Raw genomic sequence first — 25,766 nt, 5'->3', positions numbered from 1 at the left:
TTCACTAGGGCTTTATCACCCTGCCCATCACTTCTAGTTTAAAACCCTCTTCAGTAGATTAGCAAGTCTGCTACCAAATACTCTTTTTCCCTTCTATGACAGATGTATGCCATCCTTGCTCAGCAGCCCTTGGAAAATCACCCATGGTCTAGGAAGTCAAAATGCTCTCGACACCATCCATATAGCCACACATTCATCTCCAGGATGTGTGCTTCTCTGACCTTGCCGTTACCTCAACAGGTAGGATGGAAGAGAATACCACCTGCGCACCTGACTGCTTCACCTTCTCTCCCAGAGCCACAAAGTCATATGTTCACAGGTGTACCTGGCAGTATCATTAGTGCCAATGTGGATGAGTAGCATCGGATAATAGTCATCAGGCTTGATGAGTCTTGGTAATATTTCTGTAATATCTTGGATTTTGGCACCAGGCTGACAGCATACCTCCTGGACATCATGTCTTGTCTGCAGATGGATGCTTCTGTACCCCCTCAGAAGGGAATCGCCTCCTAGTGGTCATGGATCCAGCAATTTTAGGGATTTCAAGCTTTGGTGCTTCCTCTATCTGGGATGCTCTCATCTCCTCTACTTCCAGAGCAGCATACCAGTTCTTCAGTTCAAGGGCGGGTGGGGTCACAGTATCAATCTTGCAGGGTTCCTTAATCTAAGTTCAGCTGTATTCCCTCAGCATAGCCTGTTCTTCCCCACTGCTGGAAATCTTTCAACCTCATGAACTATTTCATCGATGTAAAAAAAAACAAACAAACAAAAAAAACATATAGCAGATGATGGCAAATAAAGATCCGAATGGTCCATCCAGTCTGCCCAACCTGATTCAATTTATTTATTTATTTATTTTTTCCTTCTTAGCTATTTCTGGACAAGAATCCAAAGCTCTACCCGGTAATGTGCTTGGGTTCCAACTGCTGAAATCTCTGTCAAAACCTATTCCAGGCCATCTACACCCTCCCAGCTATTGAAGCCCTCTTCAGCCCATCCTCCCCCAAATGGCCCTATACAGACTATGCAAGTCTGCCCAGTACTGACATTAGTTCAATATTTAATATTTTCTGATTCTAGATCCTCTTGTTCATCCCACGCTTCTTTTAACTCAGTCACTGTTTTCCGCTCCACCACCTCTCTCGGAAGCGCATTCCAGGCATCCAGGAATTTCCTAACATTGCTCTGGAATCTACCACCCCTCAACCTCATATTATGTCCTCTGTTTTTACCATTTTCCTTTCTCTGGAAAAGATTTTGTTCTACGATACCTTTCAAGTATTTGAATGTCTGAATCATATCTCCCCTGTCCCTCCTTTCCTCTAGAGTATACATATTCAGGGCTTCCAGTCTCTCCTCATATGTCTTCTGGCACAAGCTTCTATCATTTTTGTCGCCCTCCTCTGAACCGCTTCAAGTTTTCTTATGAACTTCGCCAGATAGAGTCTCCACAACTGAACATAATATTCCAAGTAGGGCCTTACCAATGACCTGTACAGGGGCATCAACACCTTCTTCCTTCTACTGACTACGCCTCTCTTTATACAGCCCAGCATCCTTCTGGCAGCAGCCACCGCCTTGTCACACTGTTTTTTCGCTTTTAGATCTTTGGATAATATCACCCCAAGGTCCCTCTCCCCGTCCGTGCATATCAGCTTCTCACCTCCCAGCATATATGGTTCCTTCCGATTATTAATCCCCAAATGCATTACTCTGCATTTCTTTGCATTGAATTTTAGTTGCCAGGCATTAGACCATTCCTCTAATTTTTGCAGATCCTTTTTCATATTTTCCACTCCCTCTTCGGTGTCTACTCTGTTACAAATCTTGGTATCATCTGCAAAAAGGCACACTTTTCCTTCTAACCCTTCAGCAATGTCACTCATAAACATATTGAACAGGACTGGCCCCAGCACCGAACCCTGAGGGACTCTACCACTCACCTTTCTTTCCTCCGAGCGACTTCCATTAACCACCACCCTCTGGCATCTGTCCGACAATCAGTTTCTAACCCAGTTCACCACTTTGGGTCCTAACTTCAGCCCTTCAAGTTTGTTCAACAGCCTCTTATGAGGAACCGTATCAAAGGCTTTGCTGAAATCTTCTAAGTAAATTACATCTAGCATATGTCCTCGATCCAGCTCTCTGGTCACCCAATCAAAAAATTCAATCAGGTTCGTTTGGCACGATTTACCTTTTGTAAAGCCATGTTGCCTCGGATCCTGTAACCAATTAGATTAAAAGAAGTACACTATCCTTTCTTTCAGCAACACTTCCATTATTTTTCCAACAACCGAAGTGAGGCTCACCGGCCTGTAGTTTCCCGCCTCATTCCTGTGACTACTTTTGTGAATATGGATCATATCCGCTCTCCTCCAATCCCCGGGAACCACTCCCGTCTCCAGAGATTTGTTGAACAAGTCTTTAATAGGACCCGCCAGAACCTCACTGAGCTCCCTCAGTATCCTGGGATGGATCCCGTATGGTCCCATTGCTTTGTCCACCTTCAGTTTTTCAAGTTGCTCATAAACACTCTCCTCCATGAACGGTGCAGAATCTACTCCATTTTCTTGTGTAACTTTGCCAGACAATCTCGGTCCTTCTCCAGGATTTTCTTCTGTGAGCACAGAACAGAAGTATTTGTTTAGCACTTTTGCTTTTTCCTCATCACTCTCCACATATCGGTTCCCAGCATCTTTTCGTTTAGCAATTCCATTTTTCATCTTCCTCCTTTCACTAATATATTTGAAAAAATTTGTGTCTCTCTTTTTTACATTTTTAGCCATTTGTTCTTCCGCCTGTGCTTTCGCCAGACGTATCTTTCTTTTGGCTTCTTTCAGTTTCACCCTGTAGTCCTTTCTGCACTCCTCTTCTTGGAGTTTTTATATTTCACGAACACCTCATTACCTCTCATTCTCACGGATGCTTCTCAGTCTTGCCATCTCCTCTCTCAGTTCCTTTAACTTCCTTAATGAGGGATTCAAGCTGAAGACAGCTTGCACATGGAACCACTCCCTCTGTCTGGATAACATTTTCTGTCTGCACAGAGACAGAAACTGTAACCTGAGCAGCAGCTTTGGTGACACAATGTTTGCCAGCCATACTGTGGTTGCAGAAGTACTTACACCTGGTAGAAAAAAAGAATGAGCAGAAAATCCTACCAAAGCAATGCCCTGTTCCTGGTTGGCTGAAGAGCCGAAAAAAAGCTCTGCCTTAGTGTGGGCGGGTGGGAATTATCCTCAAGAGTCACCTATGGAGTCTGATCTCTAAGAATGTCCTCAGAGTTCAGTCTATTGGAGACTAGATTTATTTGCTTTTGAGAGTACCTAGTTTGAACATGTTACACAAGTTTGGTGAGTCTCTACTGGCTGGCAGTTGAGTTTGCATCACATATAAAGGTTTAGCTGATGGTTTTTAAAGTTTCCCAACACCTGTTGCCAGAGTCTCTAGCTGCTCTTTTAACCTTACATATTTCAGAATCTTGGAATTTTGCGATACTGTGCTGCGAGGATGAGAGTTGTTCTGCAATTGTGTCTGTATGTGAAGTTTTACTTGTTATGATCGTAATCTTTGTAAACTGTATAGTTAATACACAGTATATAAATTTTTCAATAAATAAATAAATTCTACCTAACCACTTGATTTCTTGGTGTATGGTAGAACTAAGGTGACTAGGACTCGAGCATTTCCCGGTTATGCTCCATTGATGCAGAATACCTTGCCTAACCAGTTATGACAATTCTTGCCATTGTTAGAATTTCTTGAAGCTTTGGAAACTGACTTGTTTTGCTAAGTTTCTGCTGTCACTTGACGTATTATATTGTTAGTGACTTACATTTAAACGGTTTGGGGTGGGACATTATTCTCTGTATGTATATTTTCTCGGACTATGCTTTCATATAGCCTGCCATGAAACATGGTGACTTGGTAGGTAATATACTGTATATTTTTGATAAACAAATGCACACTGGGTTTATTGAATAACTGCTACTTTATTTTTAAAAATGCAGACAGTCTAACCAAAATCCAAAATGGTTCTTTACTAGTAACTGGGATTATTGATCATATTGTTTACTCAAATCTACAGAAAATTGCTTGGCCACGTATAAGTACTGAATCTTACCTTGCAGCAAGAATAACCAATATCTGATCAGAAGTTCAAATGTACAGAATACAGTGCTGAAACTGAACATCCTTCCACATGTTCAGAAGTGTGATCATTGAATGCCTTCTATTGATACTGGTAAATGAGAATCTACTTTTGGACCTTTGCTGCCACCTAGTGCTCATAGTTACACATACCAAATAGTCACTGTATTTATTAGAAGAAAATTAAAGATTTTCGAGCAAGGACACACACTAAAATATTGGATAATACTAGGCTAAGAATGTAAAGCTAACTAAAATAAAAGTACATTTTTGTTAAAAATTCAGTTAACCATAGTGCTCCTTTTACAAAGGTGCGTTAGGGTGGAATAGCGCACGCTAAATTGCCGCGCGCACTAGACCTTAATGCCAGCATTCAGCTGGCGTTAGTTCTAGAAGCTTAGCGCGGGTTTAGCGCAAGCTAAAATGCTGCATGTGCTAAAAACGCTAGCGCACCATGGTAAAAGGAGCCCATAGTCTAACCGTTATTTATACCTTTTGAACTTTTTGGCAAAGCAAGTAACTATTTTAATAAAGTGTAAATGTCAAGAGCTAAAATAGAAATATACATAGGCCATCTTCATTTCAACTAAATAATGTTGTTTCCTTTTTTTTTTGTCAATTAATACACAACTCTGATGAAAATTCAATGTCAGTAAGAATCCTATTCAAGAGCATTTATGCGTCTTTTAACGATATTACTGACATATTTCTGAACTAAACCCAAACATTTAATATGATGGAGTAACTCATTAAGGGCTTTTACTAAACCGTGAAAGAGCTTCTTACCACGGGCCGGTGAGGTAAATGCTCCAACGCTCATTCAATTCCTAAGAGGGTCAGAGTATTTACCTCACTGGCCCACGGTAAGAAGCTTTTCCACGGTTTACTAAATCCCAGCGTAAGATATAATAAGTGGTGTGTGACAAAGTGAGATGTGGTGTCAAAGCCAACTTGGTCTAATCAGCAGTAAATGTCAAATATTATTTGATTTTAACATCATGCATTTCACTTAGGGCTCCTTTTATAAAGCCGCGCTAGCCGCTACCGCCTCTTTTTGAGCAGGCGGTAGATTTCCGGCTAGCGCACGCTAATCCGATGCGTGCGATAAAACCGGTAGCCCAGCTTTGTAAAAGGAGCCCTTAGTTATCAAAATATAATATTTATCTCACACATGAAAGGGGACTACACTTTGGGTTTTCTTGCAGTATTATGAGTAGCAGATAATTACAATTTGATCCCTAATCACTGCTGGACTTCAGTTGCATGATCAGATCAATATGTTAGATTTTGCAATGAATCTCATGGTACCTTCAAATCAATCAGGGTAAAAAATACATGGATTAGGTAAAATTGATATCCAACAATACTGGTAACAAATTCTTCCTAATCTTAATATGGATTAATCTGACCCTCTAAAATGTTACATAATTAGCATAAAAAACAGAGGAGATATTAAATACATTAGTGTCCTTGATTTTAAGGTACTCTTATGAAATCTTTCCCCCATGGCACAGTATTTTCAGAATTTCCAACAGCAGAAATCAGGTATGCTCTCGTGAAGAGCAAGCATGGATGAAAACAAGGGAACCTATTACCAAGAAACTGTGGAAAAATTCAATTAAACTACATAAAGTCGAATTATTGAGCCAATAAATTATACTAGTTTAATTAAGTTTAATTAATGATCTTCTCTCTACCTCTACTTTAATCTCTTCTAATTCTATTAACAGAAGATTAAGTTCTTACCTCAATAATCTTCTTTCCAGTAGAAAAGCACACAAGTCGTGAACCTGTAGATAGTGCATCTTCACCTGCGAGGGATGCAGAAGATATCCTCTTACAATTTCAATTCCACCTCCCTACATCACTGGGCACTGTTCTCTCTCCTCAATTTGTACCAAAGCAGAGATAACCCCTGAAAAGAGGAGAAATAACAAGGAGGGGCACAAGGAAACTCCCCATTAACAAATGCAACATAGCATTAACAAGATAGAATGAAACCAACCACCTACCTGTGTGCAACCAGCACTAACACTTGTTCAGCTTTAACCTTATCCAGAGCAAACCTGTATACACTCCTGTCTCTCTGAATCCTTAGCTTCTTATTGCTTCATCTCACTTGAGTATGCCTCTGCAGCAACCTACCTGTCTGAGGCTAAAAGCAGGCTACATTGAAAAATGATACGGTAGGGCTTCAGGACTCATGTGCTTTTCTATTGGGAAGAAGAGTATCGAGGTAAGAACCTAATCTTTCATTCCAGTGCAAAAACCATGAGTCCTGAACCTTTTAGGATGTATCAAAGCAGTCCCTTGAGCTTATGGTGGGATAGAAGACCCTGCTGCTAGCACCACAGATCCAAATGCAAAGGTTTTTTGTGCTGCCATATCCACTCTGTAAAACCAAGTAAAGGTATGCAGAGTGGACCATGTAGCTGTCACAAATCTCGCTGGATGGTACCAACTTGCACTCCACCCATGAAGATGCCACACTTCTGGTGGAATATGCTTTTAAGGAGCTGGGAGGATGTTTATCACATTCGATGTAAGAAGAAATAGCCACCTGTATCCATCTAGAAATCGGGGCCTTAGAGACCAGTCTCCCTCTTCAATTCAAATCAATTAGGACAAAGAGATGGTCTGAAAGTCAGAAGTCATTTGTTGCCTCCAGGTAGCGAAGGAAAACCCTTCCGACATCTAGCTGTGTTAGTATTTTGTCCTGCTTTTTCATGCCTGTGGCCTGAAATGCTGGCAGTCGGACTTCCTGACTCACATGGAATGCCAACACTAACTTTGGAAGGAAAAGGGAAACCGTATATAGGAACACTCCCACATCTGTGAATCTGAGGAATGGCTTCCTGCAAGACAATGCCTGGAGTTTGGAGATCCTTTGCACTGAAACTATGGCCACCAGAAAAAACATCTTTACAGTAAGATATGACAGTATAGCCTCCAGTAAGGGATCATACAGAGCCTTAGGGCTCTCAACATGAGGTTAAGGTTCCAGGAAAGACAAGTTTGATGTATAGGCAGACACAACTGCACTGCTCCCTTCAAAAACCTGGAAATATCTGGGTGAGAGGCCAAGGGACAGCTTTCCAAACAAGCTTGAAAAATATGAGAGACTGGTTACCTGGACATTTAAGGAACTAATTGCTAAGTCCTTCTCCAGACCTTCCTGAAGGAATGAAAGGATCACTGCTATTGGGGCCCTCAATAGCAGTTGCTCCGAACATCAGCGCTGAAATACTTTCTGTTGCTCCGAAAACCAGTGCTGAAATACTTTCCAGGCTTTTGCATAAGCCACAACTGTCACTGGCTTCTTAGAGTGAAGGCGTGTGGCCTGGGGACTGACCTGAGCTCTCAGAGCACCTCTTTAGGACTTCCTCTTGGAACCACCCTGTAATAGCGCATTCACGCACTTCACCAATAGAGAACACTAGGGGGGATTTATGTCCCACTTCTCAAGCTTTCTGTGCCTTTGGAGGGTCCCAGACGGCTAAGCCCACTGCTTCCCCCTCTTTGTATGCCACAGCATATGGCACACGGTCGCTCCTCAGGCACAAAATTGGCACGATACAGTGGTTAAACCACCTGTGGATTCCATCCTGACTGTTCCTAGACCTAAACGAGGTGCTTTAAGGCAGAGAGAGGCTTTTAGTTTCAAACAATTTTTATTGATGCAATCCAAAAACACAACCAAACAGCAAGAACAGCCATCAATGAAAGTAAACAAGAATGCAGCGCATACAGGAGATTAGATACTGGCCAGCATCAAAGTTTTTGTTGTTAACCCCCCACAATGTTCAAGTAATGAAAAGTAATAAAGCTGAACAATACAATAAGGAAAGCAGTGCAAGAAATACAAATAGTACAACTTCAGAAGTTCAACATGTGATCTATTAGCCAGAATGATCAACAGCACAATAGCACAACTCCCACCCTCAAGATACCAGGGGAGTTGAGTGAGAAAGATAACATCCTAGAAGAAATGGAGAGGATCCAATTTTATTTTAAATGAAATTGGAAAAACCAAGATGGCTGCCATGGCAGTGATTTTGGCGCTAAAAACGTCCCAGGGGAGCCATAAAAATTGACAAAAAAATGTCAAAACTGAATTTTAGGGGAAAGTTCCATAAACTCTTCAAAACCTCCAATTCAACTCCACCCCGATGTCTCTCAAAGACAGTAATAGGCTATACTCACTGTGATGCCATGTGCTGTGCCTGCATCAGTTCTCACTGTAGCCGGATAGAGGAAAAGCTTTTCCTGCCTCAGACAAGCAAGAGAATAGCCAAAGGTTTGTCTCTTCGGACTGTCTTTGACACAGGTTGAACCAGTATGAAATTTCTTTATCCCACCAGTCTCCACATGATTCTTCTGGGGAAAGGAATGCAGCTGGCACCCACAAGGTCTCCTGACCAGTACGGAGCCAAAAACAGCCCATGCTCATGTGCTTTGAACAAAACCAGATGAGCAGACTCCCAGGAGCTGAGCCATAAGCCAATCCAAGTGTTAGGACAGGCTAGAGGTTGTCCGTGGGGACGGGAATAGTAGTGGATTTTCTCCCCGTGTCATTCTCTAGTAAATATTAATGTAGCACAAAGCAACACAGTTGCTGAAATTATACATGCTAAAGTTCTAGACCTAGTTCAGCAAGCACAAAATACGATCATGTTATTCCTCTCTTGAAACACGCTCACTGGTTGTCCATACCCCACCGCATCTTCTTCAAAATTTTACTTCTTGTTTTCAAACCAAAACAAGAAAGCACACCGGCTTTCATCAACAGATCATTGATCCCTCACACAACACCGCGACTATCATGATCTTCCCAACAAGATCTCCTTTCAATCCCTTTACTCCTCTGGCGTTACTTGAGAGGGTTCAGAGGAGAGTGACACGTCTGATAAAAGGGATGGAAAACCTTTCATACGCTGAGAGATTGGAGAAATTGGGTCTCTTTTCCCTGGAGAAGAGGAAACTTAGAGGGGATATGATAGAGACTTATAAGATCATGAGGGGCATAGAGAGAGTAGAGAAGGACAGATTCTTCAAACTTTCAAAAAATATAAGAACAAGAGGGCATTCGGAAAAGTTGAAAGGGGACAGATTCAAAACAAATGCTAGGAAGTTCTTCTTTACCCAGCGTGTGGTGGACACCTGGAATGCGCTTCCAGAGGACGTAATAGGGCAGAGTACGGTATTGGGGTTTAAGAAAGGATTGGACAATTTCCTGCTGGAAAGGGGGATAGAAGGGTATAAATAGAGGATCACTGCACAAGTCCTGGACCTGATGGGGCCGCCGCGTGAGCGGGCTGCTGGGCACGATGGACCTCATGTCTGACCCAGCAGAGGCATTGCTTATGTTCTTATATAATTTATGCAACAACAGCAAAAAAGGAACAAAAGTAGAAGTTTTTAATACCTTCCAAACCAAAGTGGCGCTCAGAATCCAAGAATGGAATGGAAAAGCTCAACGTGGGGAACAAACCCCTAAAGAGTCTTTCACTGAATCTATCATTGCACCATCTTATTTGATAGAAATGTGATTAAAATGGCTTCATAAAAAACAGTGTAAATGTCTTATATATCCATAAAGTGAATAAAATGCCCAACACCTTGCAACTGCAAAAGGTAGTGTAATCAAAAACTTAGCTTCAATGTCCATACAGCGATGGTCCGGCGGGGTTCTGACGCGTTTCGCCGAACTGGCTTCCTCAGAGAACCCGCTATGCTGTGTGCGACCTCAATTATAAATCCTCCCATGAAATAAGTTATATGATGAAAATAGACCACCACTTAGCCTTTGACGTTGTCTGCGATGTTGACATTTATGACATGTAAAACAATCCTTTCTGTTGTAGCCCCTACTTTATGGAACATACTTTCCAAGCCATATCAGGAATGAAACACCTTTTTATTTAAGGATGCCTTTGCTCCCTAAGAATTCTCCTTCCTGAGGTAGTGCAGCACTTTACCCTTACCCCCCTCCCAATGTGTAAGGCTATTTGTGGCATGTGGGTGAGTATTGTTTGTGAGGGTGGGGTGGATCCTGAGAGTGGTAGAAAACTGGAACACTCTTCCGGAGTCTGTCATAGGGGAAAACACCCTCCAGGGATTCAAGACAAAGTCAGACAAGTTCCTTGTGAATAAGAACATACGCTGATAGGGCTAGTCTCAGTTAGGCCGCTGGTCTTTGACCAGAGGGCCGCCGCATGAATGGACTGCTGGACATGATGGACCACTGGTCTGACCCAGCAGCGGCAATTCTTATGTTCTTTTGACCATTTGGGTCTTTATCTGCTGTCATCTACTATGTTACTGTATGAAAAATGAATGGAAAAAATTGCATTACAATTAGTAAAGGGGATGGGATCTGGGGCAGAGCTTGGGTGAGCCTAGGGAGGTCTGTGGTTGGGGTACTCAGTTGATATTTGTTAGACTTAGGGGGTACTTAGCTTGAAGTAGTTGAGAAACACTGCTGTAGGCAATCAGCTGGCATCAGTGCCTCTTCTTCTCTCCGGCCCTCTTCCCTGCTGGCATCTCAGGACCCATCTGGAAGGCCTCTGCACATGCGCGGATGTTGACGTGATGATGTCACACATATGCATGATGTCATCACAGTGATGTCTGTACACTTCTTGGTGCTTCAAGCCGTGGCCACTACCTTTAGTGTGCCCCAGCTCGAGAAAGTTTTTGAGACACTGCTCTAGAGCATCAAAAGGCTCAAAAAGAATGTCAAATAATAGCCAAAAAAATAAATATTAAGCAGAACAGATGAAAAAGACACCTTATCCTCGCTTTCAGAAGGAAAAAACTGAGGAGCAAGAGCAGTGTCCGATGAAAGAATATAGGCTGACAAAATGGATCTATGGATCCATCTGGAAATTGTGACCTTGGGAGTGGGAGTGCCCCGCTTAACAGAATGAGTCAGCAAAAACAGAAGGTCAGAGAGACAAAATCTGTTAGTGTCCTCCAAGTATTGAAGAAGCACTCTGTGCACATCAAGTTTCTTCAAAAGGCGATCTTGCGTCCTGGTTGAAAAGTAGGCAAACACACCTTCTGATTACCATGGAAAGCTAAAACCTCCTTCCGCAGGAAAGAAGGAACTGTACAAAGGGAAATCCAAGCCTCCAAGATGCGGAGGAACGGTTCCCTACAAGAAAGAGCCTGGAGTTCTGAGATCTGCCGCGCTGAGGTAATAGCGATCAGAAACATGGTATTGAGCATCAAGTTCAAGAGGGAAGCATCCTGAAGGGGCTCAAAGGTAGCCTTGGCAGCTTGTTCCAAGCATACAGCATGGCAAGATAGAAGAGACAGAGTCTGGAGTTGGCAGTTGAAGAGAAGGGCACAGATAGGAGGGACTTACCAGCTGAGTAGAGCTTACATTGATGGGGGGGGGCACAGGGGGAGATAAGCTAGGAGAGAGAGTGAGAGGCAGCTGAGTGAGTGCATTTAGTCACTACTACTATTGGTCCTTATTAATACTGAGAATATTTCCCAGATGTTTCAAAACACAATTATGAATCCAACAGTTTCAGTGCCACATTTTGCAGTTTTTTAATATTACCTCTGCATTGAGATTGTCGGCAATGCTTTCCAGGAACTGGCTTTCAATGGGATTCTGTTGAGTTAGTAGGGTCAGGTAGTAACTGAGCTTATCATGAGTCGTTATAATGGTGCCTTCTCCAAACTTGTCAAACTGAGGTCTCCCAGCTCTTCCAAAAATCTGCATAACGTCTAGAATTCCAAGGTCAACAAAAGAGCCCCTTTTGGCATCATAAATTTGTGTTCCCTAGATATGAAAAAAAAAAAAAAAAAAAAATCAAAATTAACATAACATGAATATAATCCTCAAGATCTGAATACTGAAATTAGGTAAACACAGCCTGAATGCAAATGTGTACGTTAAAAAAGCCTTCTATCCATAATATTTAAACCTTAAGAACACCAAATTCTGCAGCAAATAAAATCTGAGTAGACCAGTTGTGAGCAGTCTTCCAAAAACAAACAAACACAATAATATGACTAATATAATAGTGAAAACTGTTTTGAAATACACAAGAGTAAGTAGTGTCAACCTTGCTTCTGTTGTTAAGGGTAAGAGTTATATATTTGATATACTGCTTTTCTGTGGTACAACCAAAGTGCTTCACATATTACCGTGTTTCCCCGAAAATAAGCCCTAGTCGCCGGCATCAGCGTTTCCACCTGCACGACCCCCACTGACCCTTCCATTTCTCCCTCCTATCCGAACCCCGATCACGAGCCCGAAATACCTGGTAATAAACAGCAGTGGCAGTAGCACAGGCTGCATCACAGCCTTCTTCTCATACCCAGGCATTTTGTATGCTGTGTTGCAGATGACATCATCAGTGATATGGCAAAGGAACACCCGGGTATGAGAAGGCCGTGATGCAGCCTGAGCTGCTGACACTGCCATTTGTTACCATGTATTTTAGTCTCACGATCCGGGTTCAGATGGGAGGGAGAAATGAAAGGGTCGGGGGGGTACATTGTGGCGGTGGGGGAGATGGGAGGAATAGAAAGATGCTGCACAGGGGATGGGAGGAAGGTAGGGATAGAAGCTGCAAGGGTTCTGCTGCACAAAGGGAGGGATAGAAACTGTAAGGGTTCTGCTGCACAGGGGGATGGGAGGGAGGGGAGGAAAGATGCTGCACATGTGGGGGAGAGAAACAAAACAGGAAGAATTGGGGTGGACAAGAAGAAGGGAGAGATGATCATTGTACATGAAAAAAAAATAAGACCTACCCCAAAAATAAGACCTAATGCCTTTTTTGGGCCCAAAATTAATATAAGACAGTCTCTTATTTTCGGGGAAACACAGTATATACAGGTATTTTCTTCATCCCTAGTAGGCACACAATCTAGAGATTTTTTTTTTTTTAATGTATAAGTTTCCATATTGGGACAGACCGAAGGTCACCAAGCCCAGTATTCTGTTTCCAACAGTGGATAATCTATGTCACAAGAACCTATCAAGATCTCAAGCAGATTTTATGGTGCTTATCCTAGAAATACGCAGAATATAAATTCTTCAAAACACTGCAATAAAAATAATTACAAAAAAGAAAAAATTTGATCATGTAACACCACTTTTAAAGGAAAAACACTGGTTACCAGTAAACCACAGAATCATCTACAAAATAGCTTTACTCACACATAAAATACTTATAAATAAAGCTCCCACATTTTTAGAAAGATATCTAATACCATACTCCCCCATAAAATTTCTAAGATCTTTAGATAAAGCTCTACTTGTAGTTCCTTCCTTAAAATGTATATATTCTAGGAGAGATATGATCTTTTCTGCCACAGCCCCTCAAATCTGGAATTCACTCCCACTTAATATAAGAGAAAAAAAATCACTGAGCAAGTTTAAAAGTCTCCTAAAGAGCTGACTATTCAAGGACGCTTTCCAATAGATTTGTTCTAACTTATAATAGTTTTAGGAAGATGATCTAACAGAATTAAGCGGGTACCTGTTCCCCAACCTTTGGACCTTCCCCTTGTTTTTATTTTTACTTCTATTTTTTTAGAATTGTATTTATGCCAATTGCTGTCAGCTACCTCCCTCCTTACATGTATTACTGTATTATAATAATAATAATAATAATAATTTTATTCTTATATACCGCCATACCCTTCGAGTTCTAGGCGGTTCACAACAATTACATTAGGATCCGCATTGACCTGCCGATTTACAATAATTTATTAGATTAACAACACACTTTAGCCGAACTTAGCTGATAAAGAAGGGAGTGGGTAGAAGAGAGGGAAGAAAGCGTTTAGGAGGGGGGGAGAGGGCCGCATATGGGGCCCGGTAATGCCGGAAGGGGGGCGGTTACGGGTCTTGTTTGTTGAATAGGTAAGTTTTGAGTGTTTTTCTAAAGCCGAGGTAAGTGGGGGCCTCGAGTATCATTTGGGCGAACCAAGGGTTCATCTTGGCTCCTAGGAAGGCAAAGGTTTTGTCTAGGAATCTATTGAGATGACAAAGCTTTAGTGAGGGGTAGGCGAACAGTTGAATTCTGCGAGATTTTTTGTTGGTGCAATAAAGGTTAAAGAGGGGGTTGATGTATCTTGGCGAGAGGCCATTTACCGATTTGTAGCAGAAGCATGCAAATTTGAAAAGTACTCTGGATTCAAAAGGCAGCCAGTGAAGTTGGTGATAGAAAGGGGTGATATGTTCCCATTTCTTTAGGCCAAAGATGAGACGAACGGCGGTGTTTTGGATCAGTTTTAGTCTCCTGGTAGTTTTCTTTGTGGAGTTTAGGTAGATAATATTACCTAAACTCCACAAAGAAAACTACCAGGAGACTAAAACTGATCCAAAACACCGCCGTTCGTCTCATCTTTGAATGTTATGCTTGTCGGTTTTATTATTTTTACCTAATTCTGAATTTATGTAAATCACATTGGATTTGGATTAAGCAAATTAAACAAAGAAATTAAATAAACTTGATTCTCCTAAGTCCATGGACTTTTCTTTAAGGAAATGAACCAAACCTTTTGAAGACTCTGCTAACTGATTTTACCGCATTCTCTCTGGCAAATAATTCTCAAGTTTAGTAACACATTGAGTAGAGAAATATTTTCTTTGATTTGTTTAAGGTTTATTAATACTGTTTAATTTGCTTAAAATACTTTTTCTTGCATTTCACAGTCAGGTGGCTAGTGGCCTTTGGCTATCGTACGTAGGTCTGAAAAAAATGTTTTGGTGTACCACAAGAATTGAGGGAGGTGGAGAGCAAGATAGTATGCAAGCAGCAAAAGAAAATGCGGGTTCAACGTAACAATAAAACACTTCCGATTATAAAGTTATAAAACATTGACCCGGCCAGTATATGCAGCTGGAGAAATAGGACTTATTGTCACTGATGCACACTGGACAGCAGTGTTGCGACGGTGAATTGTAAGATATTTGGCAGCTCTCCCTCAGCTCATTAGAATTCAAAGGAGAAACAGCTTAAAAATTAATGAAGACTGCTGGGCTACATAGTTTGCCACTATTCCGTTGAATATCAAACACATTCTTATTAAACTTGTTGTTAACATCAATATGATTTCTATTTTTTTACCTATCTGGAGTATTTATAAAAAATAAAGACAGGAGATTGGAACAAGTCTGGCAGAAATAAAATAAATAATTGAATAATAAAACTTAGCCCATAGGAAACATCTTAAGCTTTATAATGTTAATATGAAGAAAACAGAATATCATTTTTTTTCTAACAAGATGTAACAGAGAAGAAATTGTTTCAAAGTGTTATTTCAATTTATTACTTGGCAAATTTATATTACAGTGATCTCTAATAAAGTCATGTCATATGCAAGGTAATCTACTGGTATACATAAAAATAATTGCTCATTTACAAGATCTGAATTTGTTCATTCTTTCAAGCTGATGAAGGGAGGGAGAGCTTAATGAGGAAGCTGCTGGCAGGCAACCTGGACTCTTTGTTCAACAGCTGATGTCTAGGCAACTGATTTGAAGCTCGGTCTTCTGAGTGGACCAGAGTTCCTGGGTGTGAAGCCTCTCTACATTGTGTTGCCATCTCAAGACTGGATGCATCCGTAGTCAGAACCTTCTGGGGCAGAGTAATTTGGAATGGAAGCTCAAGGTTCAAATTGGGTCAAATCGTCTACCAGAGAAACAACTGAGCTAATTCTGGCGTATCCGTAATGACATCCTGAAGGTTCCCCGTGGCTTGACACCACTAGGAAGAAAGGGATGTTAGAGGCAGACTTAGATATTGTTGCTATCACAAAGATATGGTACAGTGATTCCCATGGATAGGATGCCAACATCCTGGGCTATAATCTTTTTAGGAAGGACAGGGATGGCCGAAAAGGTGGAGGAGTAGCTCTCTATGTGAAGAGCAATATCCAAATGACTGAAATGCAAGGGACCTGGGGAAAGGAGGAAGCAATATGTTAAGTTTTGAAAAGAGAAAACTGAACTTCTATCTAACATGGAAGCTGTCTATAGACCTCCCATACAATTGGAGCAATTTGATAAACATCTGGTTGCAGATATCAAGAAGTTGGGAAAGAAAGGGGGAGGTATTATTGCTGAGTGATTTCAACCTGCCGGATGTGGATTGGAAAGTTCCACCTGTGGAATTAGAAAGAAAGAGAGAGATCATGGATGCCTTTCAAAATGTTTTCGTCAGGCAAATGATGACAGAATCCATGAGGGAAGAAGCAATGCTGGATCTGGTGCTCACAATATAGCATGTGCCTGGTAGTGCAATAGAAATAATAAATAGTAGTAGTAGTGTCCACATTGGTGCTCACCTGGGTGATAGTAATCATCAAACAGTTTGATTTGCCAGAGGATGTGGTAAGAACGGAGGATGTGGTAAGAGCGGATAGTCCATTGGCTGCCAATTAATCAAAGAATCTCTTACAAAATCTCCCTCATAACATTTAAAACAATTCATTCTAAACTGCCCCCATTTATTGTTAAATATCTTATCCCATATGACCTGCCCCACAGTCTTAGATCATCTAATCGTATATTGCCGACGGTCCCCTCCCTTCATATAATAGGAACCAAAAGGCATGACATTTTCTCAGTTGTAGCCTCTCAACTTTGGAATACCATACCAGCTCTTGGTTAAAAAAGAAGCTAATCTCAAACGTTTCAAAAGCCTACTCAAGAGTCATTTATTTAAAGAAGCTTTTAACATTTGATTTAAATTTTAAAGTATCCTTTTTAAACTCCCTTAAGGAATTAAGCAGCAACGAGCCCTTTCCTTTTGTTTTTTTCTTTGTCTTTCGTTCCTATCCAAATTGTATTTCTAACCCTATTTCCTTTTTATTTTCAAGTTTATTTAAAATATTTGATTTAATCGCATAATCCAATCCAATGTCTCCCCATCTGTCTCATTGTTCCCTTTTTAATATGCCAATTATTAGTTGATGTTTCTTTGTAATTAGTTTTCTTTTTGTAAGTATTAATGGTATTGTTAATGGAATTTTTATTATGTTCATGCTCTCTTTTTTATATATATTGTAAACTCGCTTAGAAATTAGGTAAGCGATTAAATCAAATTTTAATAAAACCTTGAAACTTTGATAACGTAGCTGGTTTTAAGAAAGGTTTGGACAAGTTCCTGGAGGAAAAGCCCATTGTCTGTTATTGAGAAAGACATGGGAGAAGCCACTGCTTGACCTGTATTGGTAGCATGGAATATTGCTACACCTTGGGTTTTGGCCAGGTACTAGTGACCTGGATTGGCCACCGTAAGAACGGGCTACTGGGCTTGATGGACCATTGGTCTAACCCAGTAAGGCTATTCTTATGTTCTTATGGCTGCACTGAACCTGAGTGGCGATAGCAATGATAGCATTCACCTGTATCTGAGGCAGATAGGCTCAAGATTGCACCATGTCCAGAAGAGCTCCATTTTACTGGGAATGGGTGGGACTTTAAATAGTTGATTATGAATAGTTCCAACACCAGAACAGTCTTCTGCATGGATACTTGAGCATTCTCCTTTGATGTGTGCTTGACCAGCTAATCATCCAGACAAGGAAACACATGAACTCCCATTCTGCATAGTGACTATGGCTAGGCATTTTGTGAACATGAGGCCAAATTGCAGGACTGGTAGTGTGTTTTTCTACTCAAAATCTGTGATACTCCGTGCGACTTGAATGTATCTGAATGTGGGTGATGTCATTCACAGAACCCGGTATGGGCATTACCATATCAAGTGCACTGTCTTAAATATTTTGGCTGTACCCATACCACACAAATGCTGGTGCCTTCCCTTCTGACGTCGGCTTGGAGCACAAGACCATCAGTTCAGTAACAAAGCTAAGAAGCCAACTAAGGAAGTGGGCAGGTTGTAAGAATATATGCCTGCTATCTTCGGAGAACACCTGCTACAGGTGCTTTCTCCGAGGAATAGCGGGAATAATATTCTCATAAGTGGGACTCCCAAGCTGCCAGGATCATGACTCTGGATGAGGATAATGGATATATAAATGAGAACTGTACATGTAATGCATTTAATAATGCAATTAACGCATTAAATGTTTAAGTGTGTTAAAAAATTTAACGTAATTAACGCGCACACACCCCCTGACCCTTTCATCTCTCCCTCGCATCTGAACCCTGACCAAGAACCCAAATTAATGGTAACAAATGGCACTGTTGTCTCCCCACTGGTTATCCAGTGTCGCTTTCTCCCCTCTCCCCCACATTCTAAATTATGCCATTTTGTCTCTGTGGCCCCGATGCACGATGCTCCGACCCCCATGGTAAAAAAAACAACATGGCAGGAGAGATTTTTGTTTTCTGAGTAATGTTCTGCACAAATAACATTCAAATTATATGTATGCTCTTTGTGCAGAGCAGCTCTGGTAAAAGGGGGGGAGGAAGTGTGCCTGGTGCCTGCTCTGAAAGCAATCACTAGTCATAGCTCCTCCCCTCATCCCTCCTGTTGTTGCTGCTCTTCCTGCTGGTTGAGCTGCTCATGGCAGGGGAATCCCTGATCAGCTGAGCCGGCAGGACTCATAAATTTACATTACATTACAGATTTCTATTCCGCCATTACCTTGCGGATTACAAAAAGAGTTATAGAAGGAGGGTTACAAAGTTAGATCAAAGATCATTTCTAAGAGTGGGTCAGGTAAGATCAGGGGTTAGGGAGAGGATGGTAAGAAGGAAGGTATTCGTGGTTTTAAGCCTTATTCAGGGATTTCTTGAATAGTATAGTTTTTATTTCCTTTCTGAACATCTTGTAGTCTTGGGTTGTTATTAATAGGTTGGCGATTAGTTCAAAAAGGTAAACCACTTTGTACTTAGCTATTGAAGTATGATATGGTGGGATAACAGAGGAGAGAACCCTTGATAAAGTTTGCTTGTGAAACATGAGTCATGTCGGCAAAGCTAAGTACCAATTGGTTCTTTACATTTTGAGCTAATTTAAATTTATGAGTTATTGCCTATTTCAAAGTTTTTATATGAAAGTTTATTTAAACACTAGTGGGATCGATGAATAGAAGATGTGTAAATCCCCAGCAAATAAGAAAGTTTAAATCACAAGGGGCTGGCATTGCTGATATCCCTGCAGAAAACTGAAAAGTATTTGAGTGAAACTTTTCTGAGTTGATTGACTGATTGTATAACACTATATTGGAGCATAATAATTTGAAAAACTAATGTTAAAGCACACTGACTTGGTTCTGTTGTCAGAATTTGAATGAACAGCCAGATTATGAGCTTACCTTAATAATAACTGCATGTGCAGGAAGATTGACACCCCAGGCCAATGTGGCTGTACAAACCAGGACTTTGATATGCCCCTGAGAAAAAAGGTTCTCCACCAAACTTCTATCTTGCCGCAGCATTCCTGCATGGTGAATACTAAATCCATCTGGAAACACCTCTCGCAGCTGCTTATTTCTGGATCTCTGTACCTGTAGTGGACAACATTAGATTGGGGGTGGTGGGGGGGGATAAAGAAACCGAACACATAAATTACAAGATATGTGATATATCTATCTAAGCAGAATATAATTATGATATGCTTTTAAGACAGAAAAAAAATTCCTAGCTGCTATTAATTAATTAGCTATGGACTGCTTTGATTAAAGCCCCAATAAGCAAAATAAACACATAGAAAAACAAAACACCCAGCCACATAGAAGTTAAATATTTTAAAAAGAATTAAATGCATCCATCTAGAAAAATAAGTCTATTTGAAAAACAGAGCATAGCTGTACATTTATAACCTGTTCCTATCATGAGGGTCCCAGGATAATGCATCAGTTTGTTGGCAAAAAAGATTCCAATGAAGTTCATTTTGAAGGTATAGTGGCCTTTTTTAAATCAACTCGTAACTATTATAACTGTGGCCTTTAAACCCACTACCAAACCACAGTTAAAGGCAGAGCATCAAATCCTTTATTCCTCTATTTCGGTTCAACATATACAGCGAGTCATAAGCCTATCTTTCTTCCTATTCAGCCTTTGTTCCTGCAACTCTTCTTCCTTCTGGTTCTATGCAACTAGGACATTCTTTCGTAGGTTCATCTCATCTGATGGAGGTTGCTGCCTGCCCAGCATAGTTTCAAGTTTATTATTTATTTGATTGATATACCTCCTATCATTACGTCTAGTCGGTTTACAATGAATTTAATAAAATTTAATATAGTTACCGTATATATTCGAATATAAGTTGATCCAAATATAAGTCGAGACTCCCATTTCCCCCCCCAAGGAGGAAAAATGGTTGACTTAAAGTTGGGCGGCTTAATATTCAAGTGCCCTGCCCTGTAAGGCTCTGTACCAAGCCCTCTTCCCTCCCTCTCTGTCAGGCTTTGCACCCAGAGTCTGACCCTCCCCTGTCAGACTCTGCACCCAGCCTCCCTCCCTCCCAGGCTAGGCACCCTGTCCTCCCTCCCTGCCCTAATATCTCCTCTGCCGATCCCTGGTGGTCCAGATGTGCAGCGGGCAGGAGTGAGCTTTCCACGCTGCTAACCCGGTCGGTGGTGGCTACTGTGAGATCCGGTTTTGTATGCCATTGAGTGGCCACCGAGCAGGAACTTATGTGTGTGAACTTATCTGGCTGTATCAATTTATTTTGTAAACCGCTTTGTTCTTATCTGTAGTATAAGCGGTATGGCAAGAGTTTTAATAAACATAACACTGCAAAGACACCAGAGCCCTTTGAGAGGGTGTGGTGGGAAGTGGAGTGAAGTAGGTCTGCAGTCTTTAGCAGAGATGTCAATTTCAATAATTGAGCGCCCTTAGTGACTCACCACTTGAACACTTAAATGTATAGGATGTCAGCTTTTTTTTTACATGCAAGTTTACCCTTATGTGTGAAAATTGCAGCAAAGTGACTATTTTGTAAGGGCGTATGTAAGTGGCATAGCATGTAAACACAAGGGGGACACAGGTGGTGTTACTAAGTACAAGTAACAGAATACAGTAAGTTATGTGAACCCTTGCCACATTTAGGAGCCCCCAGGTAACTGGGAGCATGTAAATGTAAGACATGCTGATTCTGGGTTATACCAACATTCTATAATGGAATCTGAAATATAAATGTTATCACAGACAAGGCTCTTACCACATGGCATCGGGATACCTAAAAGGAAGTACCCACTTAAAGACTGCCTTCCATGTGTGGTAACATAAGTTAGCATTGAGGCTGGCTCATAACAGACAGCCAAACTACAATTAAAGGCAGCAAAACAAATCCTTTGTTTATGCATTTAGATTCAACACAAATAAAAATCCTGTCTTCCACATAATGATATTAATACAAGCCTGATAGAAACCTGGTCCCTAAGAAGCCTACCAGCTCAAGCTCAAAAGATTCTCTAAGCAGTTGAGAGACACTGCAAGCTGTACTGCAGTGTCTCTCAACCTTTTGTTTTTTTGCAGCACATTATAATTGAAATTATAAAACTGCAAAACCAACAAAAAATTCAATTTGAGAGTTATTTATTTAAAGTTCTTTAAGCTATGTATGGGTAACTAACAACGGTGAAACTAAAGTTGATAGAATAGAATTGCTAATCAATGCGATGGATGTGCTTGTTTTTGAGTGCAAATTAACTTAAAAAATGCAGCTTGATAGTTGACAAGCTAACACACATTTCATCATCCACCATCTGAGGTCGGTCTCTTTTTTTCAATTTAATTTTTGTCAGAGCTGAAAATCTAAGTTTGCAAAGATAAAAGATCCAAACAATAACAAAGCCTTGATTGCTTTGTTGCTCAAGTGTGGCAGTGGTTTAAGCTACAGCACCCTGAGGTTGTGGGTTCAAATCCACGCTGCTCCTTGTAACCCCGGGCAAGTCATTTAGGGCCAGATTCTCAAAATAAAATCTGCCTTTAATGTGTTCGCTAAATAGGTTCCCGCTGATTTAGCGAGCACGTATTTTAGTGGCAGATTATAAAAATGGCTTACCAAGGTCTTTTGCGAGCTTTCTAGCAGTTTCCGACACTGCTATGCAAATGGGCTCTTTCAATATTTAAACGAGCATGCTGGTGGACTCTTAAAAATCACCGAGCCATTCTCCAAGAGCGGCATCAGCTTTTGGCAATAAAAATCAGCGACTGGTCCAGAGGTGCTGATACAGTGCCAGCACTGTAAAAACACATCTCTGGTGTGTGTTTTGACAAGGAATTTACAAAATAATAATTAAAAAAAAAATCCCAAATTGAAGTTTGGCAGGAGAGATGCCCTCTATTTCTTGTCACGTGGCCGACAACCAACACCCCCCAACCCCCATCCGCAGCGGGAGAGATGCCCAATCTCTCCCGCCCAACCAACACATCCCCCAGCAGTGGGAAAGATGCCCAATCTCTCCTGCCGCTGACACCCCCCCAGACAGTGGAAGTGATGCCCAATCTCTCCCGCTGTCAACCAACCCTCCCCCCAACTTCCCTCGGCAGCAAAAGAGATGCCACGCTGCCTTCCCTTCCCTGGTATATCTTGAGATGCACCGGGGAGCGACCTGAGGCTCTGATTGGCCCAGGATGTTTAAGGCCCTTTCTAAGGGAAGGGCCTCAAACAACCTGGGCCAATCAGCACCTCAAGCCCCTCCCCAGATGCAATAGGAATGGGCCTAAGGTTCTGACTGGCCTAGATGCGCCCCTCCAATATGAAGGGCCTTAAATAACTTGGGTCAATCAGAGCCTCAGGCCCCTCCCCAGATAGGCCTGCCATTCTGAAGAGACGGGCTAGCTGGCCGGAGGGTTTATCCCTCCAGCCAGCCATGGAATGAGGGTGGGCGTTGTTGGAGGTACCGGGGGGGGGGGGGGGGGGGAGGTTACATGATGGCGAGAGAGCATGGACTTCTCTCCCACTGCTGAGAGGGGATAAGAAGTGTGTCTGTTGGCGGCGAGAGAGATTGGGCATTTCTCCCGCTGATTGGGGGGGGGGTGTTGGATAGTGGTACTATGTTGGTTGGCAGCAGAAGAGATTAGGCATCTCTCCCGCTGTTTTTTGTTGCATTTATTCTGCGTATGTGCCCATCACTATCACCAACGATGGGCCTGTGCAAATTTAGCGAGTCTTCGCTACTCTCCGCTAACCTCATTTGCACGAGTGTTTTTGGGAGAATGACTCCTTTTCTTAAAATCGCTACTAGAACAGCTGCAATAGCAGCCTGTTGTTTTTTTACGCAATTTTTTGAGAATCTAGGCCTCCATTCCCCCATTGCCCCAGGTAAAATAGACAGACTGTGAAGGGAAAATGCTGGAGTAGCTAAATAAATTCCTGTTAACCGTTCTGAGCTCCTCTGGGAGCTTTATTTATTAATAAATAAATAAAATAAATAAATGACTTGGCATTACTTTTCAAGGAACAATCATGTGAAAGAATGATGCTTATCTGGGTGGTTGCATCCTTACACACACAGACGCTCATAACACTGACAGACTCTTGCGTACGTGATGTACATGTCATGTATTCTAGCGTATACTTATGAAGGGAATTTTTAAAAATAAAGTTAAATTTTGGAATCTCTTTGCAACACACCTCTGTGCCATGGCACACAGTTTCAGAGACACTGCTATACTGTTTCAAACTGCTCATCTTGAAAGTCCTTCAATTACTGATGGTACAGTTTGAAAAGGCTTCTTTTTGCTCATCTTCTCTGGCTACAAATCCCAAAGCTTAATTATAAGTTGCTGCTGAAAAAAAAAGAACTCTGTTGAATCCTTTGATAAAGTCTGGTCCCTACTACTTGATTATTTTTTCATCTGATGCTTATTGAGCATTGTTATAAATTTACAATTTATCTACGGTATAGTAAATTCTCACCACACATATAAACACTTGCCCAAGTTCCTGCTGAAGCAGAACGTACGCAGGTAAGGCTAGTTTCAGCGGCAATTTCTATGTTCTTATAATGCTATTATTACTGAAGATATTGTCAATTATTATCCTAAAAATATCTCCACAAGTTTAGTATCATTAAAAGCTCATAAAAAGATTATTATGAAAAATGTGAGAGAAATGCAATTAATACTTTGCAGTGCTTAAAAAAGTGCCTTAAAGTGCTCAGTCACCAACCCAAAAAGTGCAAAGTAGCATCAAAAGTAGCAGCGCTGGTTGTAATGAGGGACCATCATTGCACTTTAACGTCCCTCCTTGAAAATGTAAACAGTAGTAAGTTGTTGCTTGTTACTTATCTGATGAATAGGAGGCAGGTTCTGGCAATCGTTCAGCACAGTATCTTAGATCTTATGCTATTGTTTATTGTTTAGTGCTCTAAAAACACCCCCGTGTTCTGTTATAACTGGCCTCATTACAACCAGCGCTGGTACTTTTGATGGTACTTTGCACTTTTTGGGTTGGTGACTGAGCACTTTATAAGCACTTTAAGGCACTTTTTTAAGCACTTTAAAGTATTAATTGCATTTCTGTCACATTTTTCATAATAATCTTTTTATGAGCTTTTAATGATAATAAACTTGTGGAGATATTTTTAGAATCATATATGTAGCACAAGTAATTTCAGCTAATACTCCTAAAAATTTTTTTATAGTCAATTATTAGACAGTTTTACAAAGCTGTGCTAGCGGCTGTCATGCAGCAACAGCACCAAAGCCCAATAATTCCCAAAGGGCTCTAGTGTGATCACCGTGTGCCGCCACAGTAATCAGCTTTATAAAAGAGGACCATAGTTATTTCATTACAACCCCCCCTTTTTACTAAGCAGCGGTAGAGGTTTCTACTATGGTCTGGAACGCTAAATCCTCCAATGCTGAGAGAATTCCTATGAGCGTTAGAGCAGGATCAGAACATTTAGCGCCCAGGGCCACGGTAGAAACCTCTAACGTGGCTTACTAAACGAGGACCTATGGTTTTCTACTGTTATTTTAGAATTAAACACCAATAAAACTTGATTGAACAAAAATAAGTTGGAGTGACAAAATATTTTATTGTGAGCTTCTATACCGCTACAAATGACTGTGGAGTCAATTCTGAGCGGTTTGCATGAGCTTCTGTAAAAGGTGATACAATATTGGGCTCTATACAGAGTTACAGGGGCTTCTGTAGCAGTGTTAAAATACAGAGTTAAGACCGGCATAATCAATCATCCTACTTATGTTACCGGCACATCAGTCGTCCTTCTTTTTTGCATATGTTCATACCAAATCAATCGTCCTACCTTCTCCGATTTATTTTAAAATATACTGCTTGGAAATGTCTACACATGCCTCTATTCCTCATACTTTTTGTCTTTGTCTGGGGACAAGAACCCATGGCTCCCTCTGGACCCAAAATTCATCCAGTGGTGTCATCAGTGTGTGATGACGAATTCTGTATCCGAAGAGTCTATAAAAGCTTTTTTTTTTTTTTTTTTTCCACATAATCACTAGCCCATCACCCCTCACAAGAATAAAAGTTCTGAGGCCTATGACTCAAATACAGATCCTCTGCATAACAATATGTAGCACTGCCACTAAGCTAGTGGAAAAAAAAGATGAATGCCAATTTGAGGCCTAATTATTGATACAAGTCAAATGCTGTAGAAGAGATTATGAATTCAGTATATGTGAGCTTAGTACAAGTAGAGCACCATTTTATTCACAAAATGAGAAACGATTCACCATT

The 25,766-nt window shown here is 41.1% G+C and overlaps 1 protein-coding gene across 3 annotated transcripts in view; it reads right to left on the bottom strand.

Annotated features, from left to right (window-relative positions):
* The window catches only part of ASCC3 (activating signal cointegrator 1 complex subunit 3), a 938,401-nt gene that overhangs the window by 390,616 nt on the left and 522,019 nt on the right, over window positions 1-25,766 (bottom strand). For all 3 annotated transcript variants that reach the window (XM_033936490.1, XM_033936487.1, XM_033936488.1), the window contains exons 15-16: window positions 19,411-19,602; window positions 11,720-11,944 (exon numbers count right to left, since the gene is read on the bottom strand). In XM_033936490.1, the coding sequence (XP_033792381.1) occupies window positions 11,720-11,944; window positions 19,411-19,602 (417 nt within the window). The remainder of the gene's footprint in view (window positions 1-11,719; window positions 11,945-19,410; window positions 19,603-25,766) is intronic.

This window comes from Geotrypetes seraphini, chromosome 3, assembly GCF_902459505.1.
Source record: "Geotrypetes seraphini chromosome 3, aGeoSer1.1, whole genome shotgun sequence".
Classification (NCBI taxonomy): Eukaryota; Metazoa; Chordata; class Amphibia; order Gymnophiona; family Dermophiidae; genus Geotrypetes; species Geotrypetes seraphini.
The sequence above is the reverse complement of the archived record's forward strand: the minus strand, read 5'-3'. Positions and strand labels throughout refer to the sequence as shown.